The sequence below is a fragment of the Primulina eburnea genome, chromosome 15, assembly GCF_022965805.1.
Source record: "Primulina eburnea isolate SZY01 chromosome 15, ASM2296580v1, whole genome shotgun sequence".
Lineage (NCBI taxonomy): Eukaryota > Viridiplantae > Streptophyta > Magnoliopsida > Lamiales > Gesneriaceae > Primulina > Primulina eburnea.
This window is the reverse complement of record NC_133115.1, coordinates 5043449-5064877: the sequence shown is the minus strand read 5'-3', so window position 1 is coordinate 5064877 and position 21429 is coordinate 5043449. Positions and strand designations below refer to the sequence as shown.

At 39.3% G+C, this 21429-nt stretch overlaps 1 protein-coding gene across 6 annotated transcripts; it reads right to left on the bottom strand.

The window, feature by feature from the left end:
* Positions 1–1890: 1890 nt before the first annotated feature.
* LOC140813801 (solute carrier family 40 member 3, chloroplastic-like) lies at positions 1891–14751 on the bottom strand. Of its 6 annotated transcripts, none has more exons than XR_012114010.1 (15): positions 14213–14751; positions 13154–13361; positions 12975–13038; positions 6963–7087; positions 6778–6867; positions 6522–6695; positions 6339–6434; positions 6078–6179; positions 5878–5995; positions 5641–5784; positions 4680–4786; positions 4471–4584; positions 3323–3620; positions 3126–3210; positions 1891–2167 (listed from the first exon to the last, which is right to left on the bottom strand). XR_012114010.1 is itself a non-coding variant. In XM_073172548.1 (15 exons), exons 1-13 carry the CDS (start codon positions 14368–14370, stop codon positions 3324–3326), a joined length of 1797 nt encoding a protein of 598 aa, XP_073028649.1. In that variant the 5' UTR covers positions 14371–14751; the 3' UTR covers positions 1891–2167; positions 3126–3170; position 3323. The 6 variants fall into 6 exon arrangements, 5 of the variants coding, with proteins under 5 accessions (XP_073028649.1, XP_073028648.1, XP_073028647.1 ...); XM_073172548.1 differs by having other exon boundaries at positions 3126–3170; XM_073172547.1 differs by lacking the exon at positions 3126–3210 and having other exon boundaries at positions 3316–3620.
* Between the last annotated feature and the right edge of the window lie 6678 nt (positions 14752–21429).

Here is a 21429-nt window from a genome sequence, read left to right as displayed (position 1 = left end):
GATGTTGTTTAAAATATCCTATTATAGTAGCATTTCCCTTATATATGATGGTGTGCTTAATGTATAATATAAGGGACGCTTATTTGATTAAATAAACATCATGTTTATCCAGTTAGTTTGAATGTAACTGAATTGATATTCTTAGTTAATGTGTTGTCTAAACTGCTTGAATGTTAAAAGATGCTAAAACTTCACTAAATCGCGTAAATGATTATATTTTTAAGGGGGAGTTTTAATTCAGTTCTTAAGGGGGAGTTTTCTTTAAAATTATCTCTCGAACTGAAAAAATGTTTTAAACTCGTTTTTAAATTCAGTTCTTGAGAGTGATCTTTCTTGTCTCTCGAACCGAAAAATTCCTTTTAATCATTTTAAATGTTTTTTTATTCTCACAAAGAGAAGAATCAGTGAAATTTTAAATTTTTATATCGTTTAATAACTCAGTTTTGTGATCATAAAAAAAAAAAGATTGTTGGAACATTTCATATTCTCAATCTTGATTTTGATGTTAACAAAACTTGTTATTTTGTTTCTAATGATCTTACCTAAGTGTGCAAAAACTGAAACTGATTAGGACTCGAACTGATCAGTTATCGAGCCAAAACTGAAGCTATCGAAGAATGCAAACTGAAAGTACCAACTGAATAATTGAACTGAACCAGTTCAACTAATAAATCGTAAACCAGTTCAACTGATTGTCCGGCTGATAAGTGGTTCAACAGAAGATCTTCAGAAGCCCGGCCAACTGATGAAGAGTTCAACTGGTGAAAAGCCCACCTGACCAGTTTAACTGAAAGAGTGAAATCAGTTCAACTGACGAGTCAACTCATTTCACCAGTCCAACTGAAGATTAATTCAAATGACCAGTTCAGAGTATCAATTAGAACCAATCAATTGCAGAACTCGACAAGCTTATTCAATAGGATACAGCTGTACACAAAGGTACAAAAGCTTATGTACTATCAATAGTACAATAATGGACGTTGCAGCAAAGCTTAAAGACAAAATGTTCCAGAATGACTGTCCGAAAAGTCGAGACACAAATTTCAAGAAACACATTCAAGCTGGAAACGATTACATGTGATGAGTCTTGATGTACGGTCGCATTACTGCTATAAATACAGACCAAGACCATCAACAAACATATATGAATAAGGGGTGGAAAACAAGAGACAAAAGAAAGGGCACGCTTTTTTCATATCAGCTTACAAAGAAGCAATAAACCCAGTCGAGGGAATACTTCAAGATATATCAGCTTAGTGTAGAAACTTATTTTCCTCAGTGTGTGAGAACACATTTCGGCTTGTTTTCAGATATCAGTTCTCACACACACACACACACTCACCACCATTCAAAATACCGTCTCGCACATAGACGTAAAACTTGTGTATGTAGTCTTTGACACACAAATGTTAAACAAGTGTTGGCAAGAAGGTGATGCCTTCAGTTTAGACTAGGAGTTCAGTTAGGCAGTGAGTAAGTCTTGAGCTGGAGGGGTTTGTATAATGTGTTGTATAAATCAAAGTCTTCTAGTGAATCCTACCCGAAGTGGTAGAAGGGGTGACGTAAGAACAGTTGAAGTCTCCGAACATCCATAAACATATCTTGTGTATTAACTGCTTAACTATGTTTTAAACTGACTTGATCAGTTCAGCTGATATCAGTTCAGTTTTGTCCACAGGTGAACTGATAAAAGCCAGAACCGATTCCCCGTATTTCAGTCGACCAGTTTACACAATTTAAAATCTTTCAATTTTTCTTAACGAATGATTACTTCGAGTGTTTTCTGTTTGGTTTGAAACCAAACTCTATCTAATTATCGGTGTATACATTCTTAGAACACGAGCTATTGTAGCTCATTGAGAATATTGTGTTTGAAGCACCTTCGCAGCCTCACACAATCCATCAATTACTATTCATGATAAATTATTCACTATGTCTTGAGAATAATTTACTAATATACACCCCCAGTGGCCAAATTGCTATAAGGAGCATGGTTGCTATAAATTTACCAGCTATATCGTTAGATATGTACATTGTGAGATTCTACAGAGTCTTATGCCACTTTAGTAATGCCGGGCATTTAACCAAATGGAGGGTCACAGCCCCTTGATGTTGGAGTTTCATTTCCGTCGGTGTTTTACGCTTGACTGTTGCAGAATCGCTACAGCTGTAAACATAAGCAAATCAGTTGATTAGTGTACAGAAGTTCTGATGATGCAACCTCACATAATCCAGATCAATAAAAACCGTTAATATATTAAAGAATTTGAATTTTGTAAAACTCAATGTTGTGTTTAGTTGGTATGACTAAAGTGGAATCTCTCAATAATCAGGCTTAGTTCCTTCCTTGGTTACCATCCCTTTTCCAGCTTGTTATCTTTCCATCCGACACAAATCCATGTTTTGGCCTGATCAGAAATCCTAGAATAAATGTGTTTCTAACACTTCCAACATCGCAAGCTAAATTACAAGGTAAAATGCAAAGATACTCATACCCCTTCAAATTACAAAATAGAAGTAAAATGCCTCCTCCTCAAGTCCATATTCACTTTTCAACTATTTCTACCATGGAAGATTCAAGGTCATGGTACAGAAGATTCAAAAATCATATTACTAGTTTTCACAACAAGTAGATAGCAGAGTGTAAAAAAAGAATAAGACGAAGCAAGGGGAAAAAGAAAACAGCAAAACATGACCAGTGGCTCTGTGACGATGATGCTTTTTGGTAGGCAGATCTGATGGTAGTGGAAAATTTGGGTACTGCAATGGTGGTGGTTGTGTAAATGTCGAAGTAAAACAACTCATATTTTTTGTCTGAGGATGCAGTAAAAGAGAGGAATGACGGCTCCTTAATCAATCACATCACAACAATCCTCATCAATTAAATGATCAATCACACTGTCATCCCATCAATACAACCAACACACCCTAAGGACTAAATCATACTGGTTAAATTCAAGTAAGCTAAAGACAGGTGACTCGTGAACCAAAGAGATTGATTATCTTTCTTGAAACAACATTCCTCACAAAGATTCATGTTCTGCGACCTGGATTTTTAATCAAGCAAGGATCTCATCTTACAACTTGGAATCAATAAAAAGTTAAGCATAATAATCAAACTTCACCTTCAAAAATAAACTCAATATTCTCTAAGCTCCCCATAATTGATTCTGAAATTGGTACTACAATTAGTTCCAACCATTCTTTTAGCTGAAAACCATGAGGCACACACAGCAATTGGAAAGCAGAAAATTGATAGAGAGCAAATCGAATAATAGTAATCATTCAAAGAATGGATAAAGAGCATGAACACACCACTTACATCATGAAAACGATGGCTCAAAAGAAAAGAGACTCTTTTGTGTATCAGTTCGATTCATCAGCCATCTACAGTACAAAGAAGCTGCCCCAACCACTGATAAAAGTGACAGCACTGCCAAAAATCCAAAATGCGAAACATCATTTACAATTATCACAATCCCCAGCATTACCGACTCAGCCAAACTAACAACAGAAGCTTCTGTAGTCCCAATAAGATTTGCTTTCGATGCTGGGATCCCAGTTTGTAAAATCTGTGCCCCTACAACATCATATGACATGTGCCCCAATCTAGACAATACCTGTTCGTGGGAAATATCTCATTAGGTCACAGCATGCTTAAGAGAAAGGTCCATGGTGAAGATAAGATGAAAGATCATAATAATTAAGAAGTAAGCATCACAAAGCAGAACAAGAAACTTACAACATTCAAACTAGAGACAGTACATGAATTGAAGCATATGCATCCAAACAAGCAATAGAGGACAACATGCATTTTGACAAAATCAGTAAAGAGCACAGATGCAGTTTGATAGTTTATTATGTTAATTCCTGAACTATACATAAGTCATCAAACCCATACAAAATCTGAACAAATTTTGTACAGAATGGTTTTGGCAAAATTCAATGTGGCTATTTATGCCAATACAAGAAAAACTACTACTCAAATTATTGAAATATGAGTTCTCTCGAAATAAGCTAAAACTCAGTTGTACCTATAACAATGCATAACTTCAAATGAATATGAAAGCAAATATTGACAGTCCTAATCATCATTCAAGTAATTTAATTCAGTGAATCAACATGTTTGCATCAATGAAGAATAGCTAAAAACTTGCAAAGTACACAGCGAACAAAGGTTTCACTTTTATAGAATCGTAATGATGAGCAGCCAAAAAGAATAAAAGAATGCAATTTATTCCGAACATAAATACAAAACATGATTAACATATTCAAATTGTATCACATTAAACTCATTAGGCATGTTCAATAACATGTGCTATTTTTCAAATGGACGGTCTGTTTTATGTTTCATCAACGAGTGTTTGCCTCAGTCATGATTGAATAAAACATATAAAGTTGCCCCTAAACTCATTCACAATTTTATAAATATATCCAGCATTTGCAGATGAAAACAGAAAAGGAACTCACAATTAAACACAAGAAGAATAGAAATGGAATTTTCTGAGAAACAGAGCCAGTCCAGTACACAGCAACAGCCATCATGAGAAGTGAAGCCTGAAAGATGAGGCCAGCTGCTCCAGCCTGCCACAAGAAGTACTTTGAGTTTGCGAAAGATTAACGCAAACACTACAAAAGAAATAAATCCAGCAAGATAAAATGCGCAGAAAGAAAAAAACCTCGAGAATACCAAGTCGCTTGACCATCTTTGCAGATACAAATGTTGCAGCAACACCAATTAAAGCAGATAATACATTGAACCCCCCAATAATCGAAGGTCTTAAACCTGAAATAATCTCAAATATATCAATACAAAAACACTCATCATCACTGGATTATCAAAGAAATTATTAACAACTCCAGATCATTTGCGATATGAACATATGTTCACATTTATCTCAAATACACATCTTCATCATACAACCTTTATGACACTGACACCTTCCCTCACTATCATAATCTCACAAAAGAAAAATGTCAATAGAATTCCATTTCAAATTCTTCCAATAAATCTCGATGTCATTTTAAATAACGGGGACCAGAAAAAGGATGAGGGTGGTTAGCATCTCCATCTGGCAATATAGTCACTATTCTCATCCTGTTGCCATCTTAAAAAAGCTACACAGCTTTTCCATGAATAATAAACATTGCTGCATCATAACCAATTAATTAACCACAACCAATCACCTCGTTGGCGCGAGTGACATTGGAAATCAAAGATAAACTAGGTGGACCAAAACTCTCCTGGTAACTTGATGCTTGAATGAATTCCCTGTAACTTCATCTGGAGATCCCTCATCACACACCTTTCTGGTATCAGCTTTAGATAGAGATATTGAACTTCAGTTCAAAATCATGCTTCCTATCAAAGATGTTTTATGTTTCTATACATCTCAACAGAACTATGCTTCACCAATCAAGAAAATGAATTTCACCCGCCTCTCCATGCATCCGAACCAAGTTCAAAAATAAAGTGATCAAGGAATCATAGATGCAAATCTTAAATTGACAGCAATTATAAATTCTAGATTTTTATTCAAAACGAACATGGGAAAAAATTAACAGAATTTGTTGAAATCCATAAACTCGCAAGTGCCATCCAGGAAGCTAATTCAGGTAGTTTAAGTGTCTAAGCACTACCATGTTGTGTTAAAAAAGCCGTCATCAGACCACCAGGAGCAAGTACATTGAAGTAGAGCAACACATAAGCAAGGCTTGCCGGAAGAACAGGTTGTTCAAGGTATTCAAGCCACCCATGCCTAATAGATTCTATGCTGGTAGCCACTGTACAAAAAAAAAAAAAAAAAAAAAAAAGAAGCAGAATTAGCACAATCAAAAAATCCAAAATCTAGAACATCATAGATTACTAAAACTTACATATATTTTTGGGATCTAACATAGATAATGGAGAGGAACAACTGCATCCACTTTGTGGACATTTGGCACGGTCCAGGACTCCAGCAGAAAGCTTATTAGTTATCCATCCGAGAATAACCTACATAATGCAAAAAAGAAAAAAAACTCAGAAGATCAACTAGTTTCAACAATATTGCAATAACTAAGTTCGACAACGCTACCACAAGAGGCAATGACCATGTCATCAAACTAGCAGCCAGCATTAAACATGTCACTGGTTCATATTTGGACAAGAAAATGCCAAATAGTGAAGCTCCAGTAACCTGCAGTTGTACAAGACCACAAAATTATTAGCACCAGGATTTAATAATGAACAAGAACCATTACTATTTTAGTATTTTAGCTAACTACTAAATTCTAATCCGTCTAGACATGCTTATAAATATCACAAAATGTGAAAACATATTACAAATGACAATCACCTCACAGACGAGATCAATACGGCTGAGAATTGCATTTGCTTGAGCAAGAGCGATAGGTCTGTTTGTCCCTGCCAACTGAAATAAATGTATTCCGGACTATTTAAAAAGCATGAAAACATAAAAATTAAAGAGACTGAAGGAGATGCTGCAGCAAAAGAAACAAAGAAACCAAAAAGGACCTACCAAAACAACCCAATCACGCTCCATCGCGACTCCCAGACCCAATCCACAGAGCCTTTCAACAGCCAGAGCTATTACAAGCACAGAAAACCAAGGTTTGACAAGTATAGAAGACACGGTAGGGTGGACAGTATGGGCATGGATTATGATTCCAACAGATAACAATTGAGCAGCTGCCTGGAACATAAACATGAGTGTAAGATAGTGATATCAAAGGTTTCAGTTCCAGTAATGTCGAATTCAAGTAAAGAATAAGAACCTGGACAATAGTCAAACAATTATATGCAGGTAGTCTTGGACAGCGGTCCATAAGTTTCCCAACTAAAGGACCTCCAACAATAACTGCAAACTATTACAACATGCAGATGGTTAAGAAGCTGATCCCAGTTCCTGCTTTAAAGAGTGGTTTCCTGCTTTAAAGAGTGGTTTATGTGGATTTGATACCTTTGCAAAAAAGCCCATGACGGCCACAGGACGAAGACTAGGATGAATCGATGCAATGGCAGCAGGCCAAGCAAAATTCCAGAGGTGTTCAACTGAATTCCCAGCCAAGCAGCAAGCGTATAAAGCTAATGTACAAGAGACATTTTGTTAAATACTGAGCAACATGAATAAACAAAACAGCAACGCTGCAGATTGTTACGGGCCCAAACACAATGAGCCCAGAGACTTCTGAATTAGCCGGCCCAACAGAGGAAGAGATGAACAAACATAGGCCCAAGATTGTAAACGTATACGTTAGGAAAGGGAAAGGGAAGGCACGTGAGAACAATGTATAAAAGAGAGAGGGGGGGTTGGCTAGAAAGGCCTTTAGTTAAATTGAGTGATGAGTCACTAACAGTTTGTTAGTGTGAGAGAGAGTGGTTGTAACAGGAAGTTGTTATTCACATTTCATATTATAATACATTTTCGGTTACTAATCGGAGGTTGCTAACAATTTGGTCCGACCTGCCGGATCCGAGGGAACGACGGAACACGATGGCCAGCACGAGATCGGAAGCGAAGATAGAAAGCATGGAAAAAGCGTTGTTAGGAATGCAAAACAACATGTCGCAAGTGCAAGGAAGGCTGGACAAGATCGATAGAGGTGTGGAAGGACTGCTAAGCTTGAAGGAAATGATAAAACATATGATCAAAACACAAGGGGGAGCAACGGTAGTAAGCAATGAAGGAGGAGGACAACCAGGGGAGGGGAGCGAGATGCACGGGAAGGAGAAGAGTGCAGCACGCCAGGTAGGGGGCGGGAAGAAGCCGCCGAGGAAGTGAGAATGGCATTAAAGAATATCGAATTACCGGTTTTCGAAGGGGAAGATCCACTGGGGTGGCTGGGAAGAATGGAGCAGTATTTCGAAATCCACGAAACACCAAGGGAATGTAGGCTCAAGTTAGCTTACATTTGTATGCATGATACCACTGTGCACTGGTTCCGATGGATGAAAGTTAGAATCCCAAACATAGGATGGGATAGATTTGCGGAGGAATTGATCAAACTCTTCAGCGGATTTGATGCCAACACTTTCGAACTAATGGCATCATTGACTCAGGAGCAGCAGTCGGTGGACGCTTATATCGAGCGTTTTGAGGTCTTGATTGCGCAGCTGGGTGAAGTCCAGGAAGATCAGAGCCTCGGCTATTTCATGAGTGGATTGAGGGAAAAGATACGGCGGAGGATTATTGTGCACGCACCCAGAACAGTGGATCGTGCAATGATGTTGGCAAGGGGATTGGAGAGGGAGTTGTATGGGACGGCGGTGGATCGAGGAAGAAGTAGAATTGGGTTGGGCTTTGGGAATACGGTGAAACCCGTAACTAATATGGGCTGGACCAATCTGGCCCCAGTGCTTGATAGGGACCGGAACAAAAATTACCCACAACCCATTAACAATATGCGGACAGTAAGCCCAGGAGAGCAGAAAATACGAAACTCACCTACACCGCAATCCTATGGTGGTGGGTCTCGGGGTTACTCAGGAGGTAGTGGTGGAGGGATGACGAGAATAACCGACCAAAAGAATCGGGACGGTAGGGTGGTTTTCTCACCAAGAATTCTTACACAGGCATGAGAAGGGGTTGTGTTTTAAATGCGGTGAGCCCTACCACCCGATGCACCGATGTGCCAACAAAAGCTTGAGGATGACAGTCCTAGCGGAAGATGAAGGGGAGGATGGCGAGTGGGAGCAGGTTGAGTTGGAGGAAAAGAACGAGGGGACGAGGCGGGAAGTAGAGGAGGCATGGGAAACCAACGTTGAATACACCAACCTTGAATTACCGTTGTACTCTGTCAACGGCATAAACCATCCGCAAACATTGAAAATGAGGGCGAGAGTGGCTGGAAGGGAAGTAGTGGCGATGGTTGACAGTGGCGCGAGTCATAACTTCGTTGCAAAAAAATTAATTACCGAGTTGGGGCTCGTGGTTGACAAAAGCGTATTTTTTGGGGTGTGTCTTGAGGACGGATGTCGGGTGTCATGTCAGGGGGTGTGTAGGGAGCTAGAGGTGGATATGGGGCAATGCCAAATCCGGATTGATGGGTATCTATTTGAGTTAGGAGGTATTGACTTGATTTTGGGGGTGGATTGGCTTCGCACGTTGGGGGATGTCTTGTTGAACTGGAACAAAATGGAGATGAGATTTAGTTGGCATGAGCAGACAGTTATTTTGAAGGGAGATCCATCCCTTAGTAGGGCCGTGGTATCCCTCAAAGGGATAGCCAAGATGAGTGAGGTCGAGTTCTATGGGGCAGTAGTATTCAAGTGGAATGGGAAAGAGAGGGGTGTGACAGAAAAAGCGGAAGGTGAGGGAGCAATGAACAACATTTTGGCCAACTATGAGGAGGTATTCCGAGAACCTTGTGGATTACCTCCTAGAAGGAGTCAAGATCATGCTATTAGTATAAAGGAAGGTTGTGGGCCGGTCACGGTGAGGCCCTATCGTTATGCTCACCATCAGAAGGATGAAATTGAAAAGATGGTGAAGGAAATGCTCATTTCAGATGTGATCCAAGTCAGCAATAGCCCTTATTCGAGCCCCGTTATACTTGTTAAAAAAAAATGGGAGTTGGCGTTTTTGCATCGACTACCGAGCATTAAACGACATCACCATTGCTAATAAATATCCGATTCCAGTAGTAGAGGAGTTATTTGATGAGTTACACGGAGCGACACACTTTACCAAGCTAGACCTCAAATCTGGATATCACCAGATTCGAGTTCAAGCTGTCGATGTGCATAAAACAGCATTCAGGACTCATGAAGGCCACTACGAGTTTCTAGTTATGCCTTTTGGGCTAAAAAACGCACCAGCAACGTTCCAAGCTACCATGAATGAGGTATTCCGCCCTTATTTGCGAAAATTTGTATTAGTTTTCTTTGATGATGTTTTGATTTACAGTAAGGGACGGAAGGAACATATGCAACATGTGGAAGTGGTGTTGAGATTACTACAGCAACACCAGCTGGTGTTGAATAGAAAAAAATGCCAGTTTGGATTAAAACAGGTTGAGTACTTGGGACATGTCATCACGGCTCGAGGAGTAGAAGTGGACCAAAGTAAAGTTGAAAGTGTAGTGCAGTGGCCACGACCACGGAACACGAAAGGGGTGAGGGATTTTTTGGGGTTAACGGGATATTACCGGAAAAGACTACGGTAAGATTGCGAGACCCCTAACCGAGCAGCTGAAGAAGAATAACTTTGGGTGGGATGAGAAAGTTCAGGGAGCTTTTGAGAAGCTCAAACAAGCCATTGTTACTGCCCCTGTATTGAGGATGCCCGATTTTTCTAAAGAGTTCGTGATAGAATGTGACGCTTCAGGAGTAGGAATAGGAGCGGTACTGACCCAGGAGAGACGGCCGATTGCTTTTTATAGTAAAGCACTGGCAGAACGAGCATTGTCTAAATCGACTTATGAGAAGGAATTAATGGCATTAGTTTTGGCAATACAGCATTGGCGTCACTATTTACTGGGACGCAAATTTGTGGTGCTAACTGATCATAAGCCCTTGAAGAACTTGTTGCAGCAGCGTATAACAACGCCGGACCAGCAGTACTGGTTGGCCAAGTTGCTGGGGTATGAATTTGACATAAAAAACCGAGCAGGAACAGACAATGGGGCAGCAGATGCCCTATCTAGAAGAGAAGACATGAGAGGGCTGAATGTTTTAACAAAAACTGAATGGGTGGGAGTTAAAGAGATTCAGGAGGCAGTGCAAAATGACCCCGAATTTAAACACATCATAGAGAGAGTGAAGACGGCTCCTGAAGGTAGCGGACACTATTCTTTGATTAATGAGTGTTTGTTCTTTAAAGGCAGATTAGTTGTTCCTACAGCCTCATCATGGATTCCCAAGTTGTTGAATGAGTTTCACGCCACTCCTATGGGCGGACACTCAGGAGCATTTCGAATGTACAAACGAATTGCAAACAATTTCTTTTGGCCAAAGATGAAAAACGATATCTACAAATTTGTGTCCGAATGTGGAGTATGTCAAAAACAAAAGTATGAAGCTGCGTCACCAGCTAGATTGCTGCAACCTTTGGCGATTCCAGCAGCTATTTGGGAAGACTTGGCCATGGATTTCATTACCGGGCTGCCAAAATCACAAGGTTATGAGGTGATATTAGTGGTGGTTGATCGCCTATCCAAATATGGGCACTTTCTACTACTTAAAAGACCTTACACTGCCACCTCCGTGGCAGAACTTTTCACAAGCAATGTAATCAAATTACATGGGGTCCCAAAGACAATTGTCAGTGACAGGGACGCAGTTTTTATGAGTTTATTTTGGGCGGAGTTGTTCCGACTACAAAGAACTCAACTCAAGATGAGCACGGCTTACCATCCGGAGACAGATGGACAAAGTGAAGCCCTGAATAAATGTGTGGAGACATATCTGCGCTGCTTCTGCTCCGAGCAACCCAAGAGCTGGTCACAGTGGTTGCATTGGGCAGAATATTGGTACAACACATCGTATCAAACTGCTGCTGGGATGACTCCTTTTGAAGTAGTGTATGGGAGGAAACCTCCCACTCTAATTAAGTTTCTACCCGGGGAAACTAAGGTACCAGCCGTATCACAAGCACTCGTGGACAGAGATGAACTGTGGAGACAGCTCAAATACAATCTAGAGCGAGCTCAACAACGAATGACCAAGTTTGCCAACAAAAAGAGGAGGGAGGTTCAATTTCAAGAAGGCGGTGTGGTGTATTTGAAGCTACGACCACACCGCCAAAATTTTGTCTCCACGAGGGTGTTTCAGAAACTAGTAGCAAGGTATTATGGGCCTTACAGGGTACTAAAAAAAGTGGGACAAGTGGCTTATCGTTTGAAGTTGCCTGAAGGGTCCAAAATACATCCAGTTTTTCATGTGTCGTGTTTAAAAAAGGCAGTGGGGAGAGGTCCTAATGAAGTTAAATTACCAAGTGAAGTAGACACGGATTTGTTTCTCTCCTTCGAACCTGAAAGAATCTTGGCTGAAAGAGATAAGCGAATGCAAGGAAAAATAGTCCGACAATTGTTGGTCCAGTGGAAAGGAAGAACTGTTGAGGACGCAACATGGGAAGACAAGGAAGATTTTGCAGCGCAATTTCCAGGATTTCACCTTGAGGACAAGGCGATTTTTGAAGAGGCTGGGCATGTTACGGGCCCAAACACAATGAGCCCAGAGACTTCTGAATTAGCCGGCCCAACAGAGGAAGAGATGAACAAACATAGGCCCAAGATTGTAAACGTATACGTTAGGAAAGGGAAAGGGAAGGCACGTGAGAACAATGTATAAAAGAGAGAGGGGGGGTTGGCTAGAAAGGCATTCAGTTAAATTGAGTGATGAGTCACTAACAGTTTGTTAGTGTGAGAGAGAGTGGTTGTAACAGGAAGTTGTTATTCCCATTTCAAATTATAATACATTTTCGGTTACTAATCGGAGGTTGCTAACACAGATATATCATCTTATGTAACCACTTCCATTTGAAGAAAAATATTACAAAAAAATTTCAGAAATTGTAAGAATATCTACACACATGGATCGGCATGAAATCAGTCTGCTCAGATTAAGAGAACTTTTTAGTAAAACCAAAGATAATATTTGTCATAGTGATAGTTCTTTTGAAATGAAAATATTGATACTGGAAAAAATCCAAGAAACGGAGGTTTATCAACTGAACTCTGAAAACCAAGGCAATCCTCTAATTCTATGGAAATATCAGAAATCCCTGGAGAATATGCAAGTGCCTCTATATCTGAACTGTAGTTTTATAGGGTGGTGCAAAGTTGATCGAAAATAATCATTATATAGGAAATATGAAATGAGATGGTACTTACATTATTGAAAGAATGTTTTTTTTTACATTTGCGGGAAATAATAATTTTCTGTGGAAGTTTTATTCTCTAGATGAAAATTCATTCAGAAAATTGTCCATCAAATCAACGAGAATGCTATCACGGTATAAAAGCATACAAACCATAGAGCCCAGCTGGATGAGCAGGAGTGGCAGCAATTGCATTCTGCTCCTCCTCTGACAAGACCTACATGATCCCAAGGAAAGAAAGAACAACCAAAATCAAGATATTTAGACTTGCATAATTTCAAAGATGAACTGATACTGAGGAATGGGGAAGAGTGAGACCAAGCAAGTCTTACAGGCAGTGTCGTCAAAATAGTATCCACATAAGAATCACCGACCAGTAAATTAAGCCCTTCAGTCTCCAGAGTATCAGACTCGAGATGAACAACTGGAATTAAACAGTTTGACTCAAGGGACATAGTATCCTCATGAACTTCAACGGTCTCAACTGAATGGCAGCCATCAGTATTAACCAATGAACACTGTATGCCAAAAGTGTTGAGCCTGCAAATGAATCATGTACTTAACAATATAGAATAAAAAATTTATATTTTTTCCAATAATTTCAATTTGCAAGAAGTTGATAATTATAATTTTACAAACAGGAGAAGAATTTTGGAAAAAACATAAAAAAAATATGTTCATTAAGAAATAAGTAAATTCAATATCGGAAAAAAAGATTAGGAAATCTACATTTGGTGACCAAAGGTAGTTACTAAACGGCACACATTCTTAATTAAAAGTATATATAGTAGCACATGGCAACCATACAGAAGTCACAACCAACAGAATATAACTGCACAAGGGTAGCAGAAAATTCTAGTCCATTTCAAATATAGAATCACAGACCATAAACCATTGAAGGAAATAAAAGGAAAAGCTGAAATATACTATCGGAACAACCCCAGTGATTTATCCTTTGCTTAATCTCAAAAAAAAATACTTGATGTTAAATGCAGCGGTTAATATATCCGCTCCTCCCAGCTCTCTAAATCACACATAATCAATAACTAGTTCAAAATTTGGCCGTAGCCAAACGTTCTCAAGGCAATTCAACATCAACTTTGCATGTAATGTTTTACATCATAGACTTGATCCATATAAATTCAATTAGCTCAATCAGAAATTTTACACATTCGTTTGCCTCAGCTTTGTAATTGAACCTCCATCCGTGCCTACTTAAAGAATCAATTTTGCACTTCCAAGCATAAACCCTTCCACTTTTGGCCATATGTGCAATCAGCAAATATATTACTTTTATTTGTTGAAAAAAAAGAGAGTTTAAAAACGGGTAATTTACATTCACTTTACCTCCCTTTGCATGTTATAATTTTACACAAGAAAATTGATGGTACCTGAAAGGCGCGTAATGCGGATTCAACCATCGTCGAGCATAAGATAATCCAACAGGGCGTATTCTATGATGATACGACGACGTAGACTGAGCTCGGACTTGAAGAATACCGGAGATAGCGGCGGAAGGCTGGCCATGAGCATTGATAAACACACCCATGGCACTCTTTCTCCGTCTGTACTACAACTCCTAACTGCTAATCCTAACAATAATTCTTCGAATTCTTGATGACAAGTCATACAGCCGCCTGAACCGATCGATGGAAACCGGACAAAATCCTGCCAGTGAAGAGAATTCAGGCCACACAATCACTCGTCCCCTTAAACTACTACGAATCAACTTTTCGCTAAATCAACAGAAGAATTTTACAACTTGTGGGCATTGATTTTCTGGGTAAATTGTTAATTTGTTTTTCAGGTAAGGATTAAACGATCGTTTCCGAGAAAAATGTATGCTTGCGGAGACTTCGAAAGGGAAAATCCGAACAGGATAGTGCGCGCATAGCCTACAGGCTGGAAATCACGCTGACGTAATCCAATTATTTTCTTCCAATTGGTTTGAAGAATTTAAATTTTGTTGTAGTTTGCATTTTTTATTGTAATGATTAATAATTATTAAAGGCTACGTTTGGTTGGAAAGATATGATAAATTAATGATTAGTACGTAAATGATAAAGAAAATGATTGTGGTAGGATTGTAATATATGGTGTAAAATAATATTAAGTTTGGTACGATTTTTAAGTGTAGGATAATTTTGAATTTTTTGATGAAGAGACGAAATTGCCCTTCTCATTCGCGTCTCCTTCCTGACGGAAAATTAGCGACTGCTTCTGAAAACCCGTCGCTAATAGCGACGGGTTTTGAGAAACCGTCGCCGATCTTGTGAAACCGTCGCTAATTTGACATTTAGCGACGGTTTATTAGTGCATGAAACCGTCGCCGATCTTGGGAAACCGTCGCCGATCTTGCGAAACCGTCGCCGATCTAGTTTTGAGAAACCGTTTAGTGCATACCTCCATTTAGTTTTTCTTACATCTCTTACAGGTCCCCTCGACAGAAGGATGCTTCGAAAACTGATACAGAGGGCAGAGAAGTAGTTCAACCTTGAAAGAGTTTCGAAGCCTGAGAGGGAGTAAGAGAGGCAGCCATTGAAGAGAGATGGGAAGACTTGTTTTGGGTTGGTGAGGTAAAAGGGTAAAATGGGAACGGGTCAACTATTGTTCATCTTGTGATTCCCAATACCACCAAAAAACTGGGACAATTTTCTCGTCTTTTCACTCGCGTACAGTCGCTTAATAACGGGCCGGAAGTTATCACGTGTAACGTAAAAAACGAGTCAAACAACAGAAAATAGGTGATTCGATCCTTAGTCCTCCCTTAATCCATCATACCAAACGTAGCCAAAAGCATCCAACATATTAGTTTTATAACCTGCACACTTATCCTGCACACTTTTGTGAGCATCGATGAGATGTCACTCACGCATTGGATTCGCAATTTTTCTATATCTCATCACATCTAATAGGTGAGTGACGCCTCATCGGTGATTCACATAGGTGTACACGGTAGGTATGCAGGATATCAAAACTGCATATTATATATATCACCTCTTCAAATAAGTATGGAGCTGTACATCTCACATATTAGTTATATTAATATTTTCATTTTATTACCATATCTCGAATCGAAAAACTTAAATACAAATTTTTCTGATTGATTTCATCGTCACATATAAAAAATTTTAGACTTTTAAAATTTGTAATTCTAGATACAACGACATACAACTGTTCATGACTAAAACATAATTCTTCAAAAGAAGGCCTATATAAAATAATGATTAACCCTGACATTATCATTCCGTACGATAAAATCAAAGAATGTTATCTTCGTTACGATTTTAAAAAAAATATTGGATCAGAAGATGTCAATGACATTATTGGAATAAGCACTTTATGACCCGTATTAATTCCAGTCATAATTTATCCTTTCGAAAAATAGTTTCCGAGCCTTGTCACATTCAATCTAATGTCATTGCATAATCTAAGAAAATGATATGTGTTCCACAGCAATGTAACAGGAGTTCCGACTAGGGGTGAGCAAGATTTTGGTTAAACCGAATTAACCGACCGAACCGAGCCAATTCGGAAATTCGGTTCGGTTATTTCGGAAATTCGGTTTTCAAATTAAAAAAATTCGGTTATATCGGTTAATTCGGTTCGGTTACGGTTTTCAAAATTTTTAAATCGGTTAACCGAATTAACCGATATAATAATATTATTATTTAATAAAAAAAATTATTTATCAATTTTTATAAATATTTTAATTTTTAATTTTAAAATCGATATAATATGTATTAATTGTGTTCAAATAAAACTTATACATTTGTGATGTGTGTGATTTTATGTTTTTATGCATTTGTGTAAACTATAGTGTTAAAATAAAATTACATATATAATTAAATTAAATCACAAATTTTTTTAAAAAAACTAATCGGTTAATTCGGTCACCGACCGAATTAACCGATTTTAATTCGGTTCGGTTTTCATCGGTTATGCAAATTAATTCGGTCAGTTCGGTTATGGATAAATATTTCGGTTCGGTTCGGTTATGGCTAATTCAGTTCGGTCGGTAACCGAATTAACCGAATGCTCACCCCTAGTTCCGACCTTCAAGTTTAACTTGTGATTAGGTACTCCCTTATTCTATTCAAGAATTTAGGGGTATTCTCATCATGCAGTAGATCAACATTTATATTCGAGTAGCACGTCATATCATAACTTAAATACAACCAACTCTCATAATTAGACGACATATAATTGTTTATGACTAAAAAACATGGTTCTTCAAAAGAACTCCTAGATAAAATAATGATTAACCCTGACACAATCATTCTGTATGATAAAATCAAAGAATGTTATCTTCCTTGGGATTTAGAAGAAAGTATTGGATCAGGAGAGGTGTGGGGACCCGGGCTCTAACTTTTTCTTTGGGATTTAATGGATCGTTAATATAAAAGTGGGTCAAATTTTTCGCTTTTACATTTAATCAAATGTAATTAAACAAGCATAAATTCTTTATTTAAAGTACAAACATAATGTACAAACATAACGTACAACATATCTTGTCCGTCCATACTCAACAAACTAGTAATTAAATACAGTATATGCCAAAGGTACAACTACTAGTCCTGCTGCTAAGCCCGAGATCACCACGCTATGTCCATCTCTCATCCTCTGCGTGACCCAGATCCTGCCCCACCTGTTGTTATGCACACATACAGACATAACAACAGCCGGAAACTCCGGTGAGAACAAATCCCAGTATAAACATGTATACATGCATATAATCAATTAAACATGAAGCATGCTATCATAAATCACATCATATGCACATGCAATGCAATGCGAATCAAACCATGTCTGGACTCGACTCGACTAGAACTCTAGGGATCCCGTGTGAATAAGACGTCAATGGCTGTCACCTACCCTCCCACTCGGGGTGACTGTACGTCTTATTCCTAGATTTCGGTCAGAACTGTATCAACGGCTGCAATAAGAGTAATGACTACTCCTAAGCTGAGATACACCGAACATCTAGATAGTTGATAATTACTGTCAACGACTCTCCTATCTTAAATGCAATGACTATCAACCTGTAACACAGCATGCTTATATTCATATCTGAATATTACAATAATCTTACATGCTTGAATACAATTCTATAATCAAAGCATAATCATATAACAAGACTTGAATAGAATTCTATAAACAAGTTATAAACATGATACCATATATACAACAATACTAGTATGTGATTTTGGTTTGGGAACTCAAATAATATCTTATTTGAGTTATGGCTTCCCAAACAAACATAGCTTATACCTTTCTTGTTGAATTAAATCGAAGTCTCGAAGTCGGGATATAAACTCTGTCACTCCAAATCTGAAATGGCAATGTAGAGACATACAATATCAATTCCCAACTCAATTCAACACCTATCTAATTCTATATGTGATCTTGGTACAGTCGGACGACATAACGACATGATTTCTCAATACCGGTCTATCCAAATCTCATCATATATCAACATTATGCAATTCTCAACTCATAATCATCATAATATCTATGACAAGATCACACAATCTGCATAATCTCATGCCAATATATGCTGGAAAATCGTAACAATAGCGCATGACATCCGATATTCGACCCGATAGTGAATATACGATGCTCACTATGCCAAGAATCCAATATAACTAACATATTACAATTTCTCCAACATCTATGATTCGAGACATGTTAGAATTACATAAAACTTACATCACCTTGTAGCCGTCGATGCGAGGAACAATAATCTAAGCTCGGAATACAAATCGGATGGCTAAATCATGAGATACCTTACCTCAAACCTTGAAGAAAACTTGAGGAATTCTTAAGATTCTCTCGATTCTGGTCTGCAAAGTGGAAAGTGGCCGAGTCAAGCACCATCTATATATATATATATATGCCATGTGTCAAGTTAAGAAAAGATGGTGGATTTCTCGCATGCAGCACCGCGGGTGCGGTCATGTTAGCACCGCGGGTGCGCTATGCTCTCGGCCACAATTTCTTTTTCTTAAAATGTAGACCGCGGGTGCGGTCTTTACAACACCGCGGGTGCGGTCTTGACACCGCGGGTGCGGTCTTGCTGCACCGCGGGTGCGGTGATGCTACGGAAATTCTGGCCAACTTACTGTCCATGCACCGCGGGTGCGGTGTCTACATGTACCGCGGGTGCGGTATGGCTTCGGCCATGCTTGCTCAAAATTCCATAATTCATGCAATAATTTATACTTTCATCTTATGACATGCATTCTCATATCTTCCGAGTCGTACGCCAATGAAGACTAATAATCTCGAAACTTACATTTCTCCCCCTCTAAAAAATGATTTCGCCCTCGAAATCAAATATCATTCTATCAATGCCAGCATCAAAATAATAACATCAGCGTTAGATTAATACTTACATCATTGGAATAACTCGGGGTGTTTCTGTCGCATGTCAGCTTCTGTCTCCCATGTCGCTTCTTCAGTGCCGTGACGACTCCATTGGACTTTCACTAGAGGAATAGTCTTCGTTCTGAGCTTCTTTTCTTTCCGATCAAGAATCTGTATCGGTTGTTCAACGTAGCTTAAAGTCTGATCAAGCTCAGCTTCGTCAGGGCGAATGACATGAGAAACATCAGGCATGTATTTACGCAACATCGATACATGAAAGACGTCATGTATCCCAGATAGAGAAGGAGGAAGAGCCAGTCGATATGCTCGATCGCCAATCTTCTCTAGAATCTCGTAAGGACCGACGTATCTAGGAGACAACTTTCCACGCTTGCCAAATCTGACAACGCCTCTGAAGGGAGAAATCTTTAGAAATACCCTGTCTCCTTGCTCAAATACTAACGGTCTACGTCTGATGTTGGCGTATTTTGCTTGCCTGTCTTGCGCCGTTTTCATCCTCTTCTGAATAACTTTCACTTTCTCTGTCATGTCACGAATCATATCTGGTCCAAGTTCTGGTACCTCTACAATGTCATCCCAGTATAGCGGAGACCTGCACTTCTTATCATATAGAGCTTCAAACGGTGCCATCTCAATGCTCGTCTGGTAGCTATTATTGTAAGAGAATTCACAGAGAGGTAGGGAATCTTGCCAACTAGTGCCAAAATCTAGCACCACGGCTCTCAACATATCCTCTAACGTCTGGATAGTCCGCTCTGATTGTCCGTCTGTCTAAGGATGATACGCAGTACTCAGGTGTAATGTCGTACCTAAGGCCTGCTGTAAACTGTGCCAAAAGTGTGAAGTGAATCGTGGATCACGATCTGATACGATAGACTTCGGCACACCATGTAGTCTGACTACCTCTCGAACATATATCTCCGCCATCTGATCGTGTCTGTAAGTCATTCTGTACGGGATGAAGCAAGCTGATTTGGTCAATCTGTCGATAATGACCCAAATCGCATCACAGCCTCGGGAAGATCGGGGTAACTTCGTCACGAAATCCATGGAAATGTGGTCCCATTTCCATTCCGGAATAGACAAACTCTGAAGTAACCCTCCGGGCTTCTTCCTCTCGGCCTTCACCTGTTGGCAATTTAAGCATTTAGACACATATTTGGCGATGTCTGACTTCATCTGCTTCCACCAAAACTGTGTCTTCAAATCATTATACATATTTCTGTCACCAGGATGAATGCTAAATCGACTACAGTGTGCTTCAGACATAATCTGATGTCTCAAATCTGCAACATCCGGCACAACAAGGCGGTTATTCACATACAGCACATGCTCACACACCTGATATTCTGACAAATGCCCTGCTCTGACCATCTGGATCGATCTTTGCACATTCTGATCGGTTCGTTGAGCTTCTTTGATCCTCCGGATCAGGTCTGGCTCAGCTTGAATAGTAGTGAGTCGTAGTGGCTTCTTATCTGTATCAAACTCTAATCCAGAAAAACAGCAATTTTCTACCAGTTTTGTAACACCTATCGTCGATAAGGATAAGGCACATACCTTTGGACTCAAGGCATCAGCCGCTGCATTTGACTTTCCCGGATAATATTTGATCTCGCAATCAAAATCTTTCAGCAGATCGAGCCATCTACGCTGTCGCATATTCAGTTCTGATTGAGAAAATAAGTACTTGAGGCTTTTATGGTCTGAATAAATCTCGAATTTTTCGCCATACAGATAATGGCGCCAGATCTTCAATGCAAATATGATAGCCGTCAATTCAAGATCATGAATGGGGTATCGAGTCTCGTGAGTCTTCAATTGTCTTGAGGCATATGCGACCACATGATCTCGCTGCATAAGAACACATCCCAAACCTCTGTGAGAGGCATCACAATATACAACGAAATTACCCGTACCTGAAGGAATCATCAAGACAGGTGCACTGGTCAGCCTCTTCTTCAATTCTAGAAAGCTAGACTCACACTCCTCAGACCATAAGAATGGCGCATTCTTCTGTGTCAATTGTGTGATTGGCTTGGCAATACGGGAAAAATCTTGGATGAACCGTCTATAGTATCCTGCTAGACCCATGAAACTGCGTATTTCGGGTACAGAAGTCGGTCTCGGCCAACTGATCACAGCTTCCACTTTACTCGGATCTACAGAAATACCATCTCCCGATATGATATGTCCTAAAAAGACAACTCGATTCAGCCAA